Source organism: Chrysochloris asiatica, unplaced genomic scaffold (genome assembly GCF_000296735.1).
Source record: "Chrysochloris asiatica unplaced genomic scaffold, ChrAsi1.0 scaffold00012, whole genome shotgun sequence".
NCBI lineage: Eukaryota > Metazoa > Chordata > Mammalia > Afrosoricida > Chrysochloridae > Chrysochloris > Chrysochloris asiatica.
In genome coordinates, this window is record NW_006408530.1 from 7674546 (window position 1) to 7680545 (window position 6000).

The 6000-nt window shown below is 40.4% G+C and overlaps 1 protein-coding gene across 1 annotated transcript in view; it reads right to left on the reverse strand.

Annotated features, from left to right (window-relative positions):
• Positions 1–6000, reverse strand: part of RIF1 (RAP1 interacting factor homolog (yeast)) — a 69644-nt gene that overhangs the window by 22646 nt on the left and 40998 nt on the right. Inside the window, 1 exon segment of the mRNA XM_006834593.1 lies at positions 5218–5511. Coding sequence (XP_006834656.1) covers positions 5218–5511 — 294 coding nt within the window.

Consider the following 6000-nt stretch of genomic DNA (forward strand, 5'->3'; position numbering starts at 1 on the left):
AAGCAACTCCCATCAAGAGCCTCCACAAACCACTTCTGATAGAGTGCCCTGATAATAGTACCTCATGGAGGGCCGGGTATTTTTGTCACATCCCTCCTGCATCTACCTCATGAGCTCCTTTGGCTGGCAGAAGTCCCTCAGAGGTTTCTTCTCTCCGTGTCCCACACTACACTGTTTGTTTGTTCTTTCTTCTCTTTTTAGTCCCTTGAAATTTTATTCCTTCTATTACCCCGTTTTTGTTTTTCCTTCTTTTCTTTCTCATTTCCCCTATTCTTTTTCCATCATTTTTTCCCCTGATTTTAAGTGTTGCTTTTTTCAATCTTATTTTTCTCTTCTATAGCTCCATTTCCCTGTCCCTCTTTTAAGATGATATATTCTTTTTTTGTTTGCTATCTTTTTTTTCTCCTTGTTTTCTCTTTTCATTGTTGGATGCTTATTCATTCTTCTTTTGTTTTCCTGTGACTCTGGGGACAACCATCATAAGTATTCAGCCCAGCTACAACCATAATCTCTGCAACTCCATCCACTGGGCAAGAGCCAACACCAACTCCTATACCATTTGATCTCTGATAGACAGTAGGCTGCACCAATAAAACCCACCCTAAACTAAGCTGTACGAACAGCCAATAGAAAGTGGCACACAAGCTTTTAGTCAATTCTGAAACTGCACCCACAGGAGAGTTTGTGAGGCTAAAAATACATCAACATACAGTTACCAATTAAATACAAATACAATAACAGCACAGTATCCTAGAGATAACAGACAATTTTACCACACACTTAAAAAGAACAAAGAAAGAACACTTTAGAAGAATCCATGAAAACACAAGAACAGACAGAATAAATTAAAGTTTTCAATCAATACAAAACCTAGAATTTGATTAATACTAAGATTTCAGAACTGGACAATACATTGATAGGGAAAAGGAGTATATTTGAAGCAGTGGAAACCCGAATTAGTGAGTACGAAGATAAATTACTCTGTATTAGTATGCTAGCTGAAGAATCAGAAAAAATAATGAAAAAACCCAAAGACATCTTGTGTTATGTGGGATACAATGAAGAGGAAAAACTTACGGTGGATTGGCATTCCAGAACAGTAAGATACAATTAATTAAAAACAGAAAAATCTCTTAAACACTTGCTGGAAGAAAACTTTTCTAACATGAAAGATGAGAAGATAACCATTTAAGATGTTCAGTGAACCCCTAACAGGATAGACCCCAAAAGAAAACCACCAAGACACAACATAACCAAACTTTTCAAAACCAAACAAAAGGAAAGGATCCTGAGAGCAGCTTGGGAAAAATGAAAAGTTACCTACAAAGGAGAACCAAAAAGACTAAGTAAGCTCTGATTTCTGAATAGAAACCATGCAGGCAAGAAGGGAATGGGATGACATATGCAAAACACTGAAAATAAAAAATTGTCAACCAAGAACATACCCCCAAAAAACAATACCCTAAATACATGGGCAAAATTAGGACATTTTCTGATAAACAGAAATTAAAGGAATTTGTAATGACCAGACCAACTTTACAATATTATACATGACAACAACACCCAAAACTCAATTCAAATAAAGAAACAGTTAAAGAATTAACCTACAAGACTGAAAAATGAATCAGAGATATAAATTTATAATGGAGTCAACTATAAAGCAAAAACTGAGAGTAGTGTAGATACAGAACTTTCAAATGGCTAGGAAGTCAAGAACAGGATAAAACAGACTGTTTTAAATGGGGGGAAAAATAAATGACAGGGTAGCCCCAAAGAATATTAATATACCTTCACACCAAAATTTTTTAAAAAGAGGAAAATCAAAAAGATTTAGTAAACGTGTTAACACACAACAGAAATGAAAATGAAAAGTAAACCACAAGCAAAATGATTAACTCAGCTATAGAAAATTATGTGGAACAAAGAAACCTGTAGGATCACAAAAAAATACTCAGCACAACAATCATTTCGTATCCATTGATAACTATACTGAATTTAAATATATTAAAATGCACCAGTCAAGAGAGAGAGAGAAGAGAATGCATTAAAAACACAATCCTCCAGTATGTTGTCTATATGAGACATTATCAGCAAGATGGAAACAGCATAAATGCCCGTCAAGAGAAGAATGGCTAAAGTAAACTTTGGTACAGTCACACAATAGAAGTATCACCCAGAGTTGAAGAATAAGCATGAATGTGAAAAGCACCTCCCAACATACATGAAGCTGAAGAATTTTATCCTGTGAAATTGGTCAATCACAAAATGACATTTATTTAAATGAGACCACTGTTAAAGACTGGTGAGATGGTGGTCTAGGTAGATGCACTACATTGACTCGCTACAATAAAGCATGTGAAACCAAATAAAACGGACACGGATAAAAATTATGGCACCCTGACTTCAGAAAAACGGTTAGAGAGGTGGCTGATGTGCTGGCTGGGCGAGTGAGAGAGGGAAACTGACTGGTGAATGGCTGACAAATAGAGTTGGACCATATTGTGAGCAGTTTGGACAGCAGAGGTGAGCCTTGAGCAGATTCGAGCAGGCAACTGAATAGCTGCAATTTCTTCTTTCTTCATGCTCCCCTGGTGACCAGATGTGTAGCAATCTCCCTCCCTCATTCACTCTCAGTGCAGACCCTGCACTACAGGCATTTGAAACCACATGGCTGGGAGTCGTGTTTGTCAGTTGGGGGAAAGTTGTGGCACTTTGGTACCTGGATTAAGGCAGGCTCGACTCCAGACCAATAAAACCCACAGAGCCACCAACCCAGCAATTTAACCAGTCACCCTGCCCACAACTCCATCAAGAGCTGCCATGCACTACTTCCAGATTTAGAACCCTGAATATAAATAACATTCAGGCCAATAGGAACTCAATCTAGGACCAGAACTCTGCTGTCACATTCTTCTCACCGTCACTCTGTGACCTTCTTGAATTGCAGGAGCACTCTAGAGATTTCTCCCTTTAGGGTCCCATTAACAGCACTGCCTGTTTACTTTAGAATTCCTCTCTTGGTATCCAGCCTCTGCCCTTGCCTAGTCAAAACAGCCACCCCTTTGGAGGCATGCGAATTCTGCTACGTAAGATCTTCTTCTGTAGTTGCTTTTGTTTGGGAGACAGCAATTGTGCCCATATGGGCCTGTCACATCCTTAAGTTTTGTGGTTCCATTCAACAGGCAAGTGCCACTGACCAAGGATAATCAGTACCCTACACATCAGACAGACTCGCCTTGAACTACACTATACAAAGCACACACATTTCAGCTATCTATCAAACTCATCAGAGTCCTGGTGTGGCACTGTGGGTTAATGCGCCAGACTGCAAAGCTGTTTGAACTGCAAGTTTGGTGGTTCAAGCTCACCAGCTGCTCCTCGGAAACCCTATACAGGATTGCTATGGGTGGGAATCGACTTGATGGCACTTAACAACATCATACTCATCAGGACACAGAGAGTGAGTGCCTGAGAACACAACAACATATAACCATCAATTAAATATAGATATAGTAATTCCTGGTGTGAAACCATATGATAAACACTCGACCTCAAGGCTGCTCTAAACCGCAGGTTGGCAGTTCAAACTTGCCAGCCACTCCTCAGAAACCCTATGCAGAGTCACTCTGAGTCTAAGTCAAACTGACAGCACTTCAAAAAACAACCACCTCTAAAGTGTTCAAGAGTAAAAGTTATCAATTTTAAGAACTAAAGTGTACCTAACTCAAGCCATGGCGTTTTCAATAGTCTTATATACTTGTGAATCTAAGACAATAAATGAGTAAGACTACAGAACAATTAAGGAGATCTGGTAGCGTATTGGTTAGGAATTGGGCTCCTAACCTCAGGGTCAGCAGCTCAAAACTACCAGCTGTTCCGCCAGAGAGAGATGAGGCTTTCTGCTCCCATAAGGAGTTACAGCCTCGGAAACCCTGTGCAGGGTCCTTGTGAGTTGGAAGCGACTCCACAGCACATTAACAACAACATAGAAGAATTGATGTGTTTGAGTTATGGTGCTGGAAAGAATATCAAAAGTACCATGAACTGCTAAAAGAACAAATAAATTGTGTTAGAAGTATGGCCAGAACACTCCTTAAAAGCCAGGATGGCGAAATGATGTCTCTTGTTCTTCAGACATGCTATCAAGTTGGACTAGTCTCTGGAGAAGGACAGCATGCTTGGTAAAACAGAGGGTAAGCAAAAAAGGAGAAGACCGCTGATGGATGGACTGGTAGAGTGGCAGCACTAATGGGCTCCAGTGTAGTAATTGTGAAGACGGCACAGGACCAGGCAGTGTTTCGATCTGTTGTACACAGGGTCGCTATGATTGTAGCTGAATCATGGCAACTACCAACAACAAAACATCCTTCCAAAGTGGTCTCCCCATGCCCAGAGAAGCAGAACTAAAGTAGTGTTCACTGTGTTAAATGTGAGGGTGACACAGGACCGGTCAATGTTTCCTAATGTTGTATATAGGGGAGCTATGAATTGGAACTGGCTAGACAGCATCTAACAACAAATTTTCCTGATAACCCCACACACACTGTGAACATGAGGTCTGTTTTCTGTGTGGCCATTGCAAACGAACTACTGAACTCAGCCAGAGTGGAGAGTACTGTGGGAGGATGGATTGCTGCTATACATTTGGTAACCTAATAGAGTTTGGCAGCAGAAACTCAGAAACCCTGAGTTGGACTTTTAAGCTTTGTGTTACAGCAGCAGTGGAAAACTAAGACAATCCCCAATCAAACTAAATCAAAGCCAATGCCATTTAATTGATTCTGACACATAACACCCTACAGGACAGAGAACTACTCTCAAGGATTTCCAAGACTGGATACAGGAGTTAAGACTCCTGGTGTGGTGCTGTAGGGTCAACACTGGCCTTCAAAACACAAGGTCTGCAGTTCAAACCCACCAGCTACTCCTCGGAAAGCCTACTCAGAATTGCTCTGAGTATAAATCAACTTGATGGCACTTAATAACAAGACAGAAGCAAATACTCTCACCTTTCTCCCACTGAGCAGGTTACGGATTAGAAATGCTGACCTTGAGGGTAAGCCAAATGCTTAACCCACCAAGACATCACGGGGTTCCTTAACTAACATTCACTCAAATATGAACAGCATAAGCAAATGATACTTCATTAATGCTATTTCCATTTACTTAAAAAAATTCCTTGAAGCACAAAAAGGTCAGTATACAGGGAAAACTCACCAAAAGTCCTTCATTATCCAAACTGGACAGTATCTTGGAACAAAGCTCCTCACAACACAAATTCTCTTCTGCAGTTGCGACTAAAGCAGCACAGCGTGCAAATGCTCGATATAATTCTGACCAAGTTCTAAGTAAAACCTTCATGGTGGCCTAACAGCAACAATAAAAACGAAATGTTAAAAAAGAAAAAAAAGAACAACAGAATACATCATTAACATTTTTTAAACACTATGATATTAGGAGTCCTGGTGTGGCACTTTGGGTTAATGCTCTGGACTGCAAAGAGGGTTTGAACTACAAATTCAGCAGTTCAAGTTCACCAGCTGCTCCTCAGAAACCCTATACAGGGTTGCTATGGGTCAGAAGCTTCTCAATGGCACTAACAAGAAGAAACTAGAGTGATCATCATTCCCAAAGCGGTTCTGACTTAAAGATCACAGTTACCAAATAGGTCAAAAGGAACACCACTTTTTCTTCACCATTTTTCTATCCCTAAATCAGTAAGATGGGACTCCTGGTGTGACACTGTAGGATTGACACTGGACTGAAAACCATAAGGCCAGCTAGCAGTTCAAAGCCGGCTCCTTGGAAGCTCTATAAATGGTCACTGAGTTGGAATCGACTTAATACCATCCCTTAATAACAACAAACCAGCAAGACAACTCAGTAATAAAGAATTCCCCTTTTATTTCCACCCCCTCCACACAAAGGGTAGACAGGATGGGCAACTTGGACATTTGCTACCCAAAATGGGGGGAGGGATACAAAGGCAAGAAGTGACTG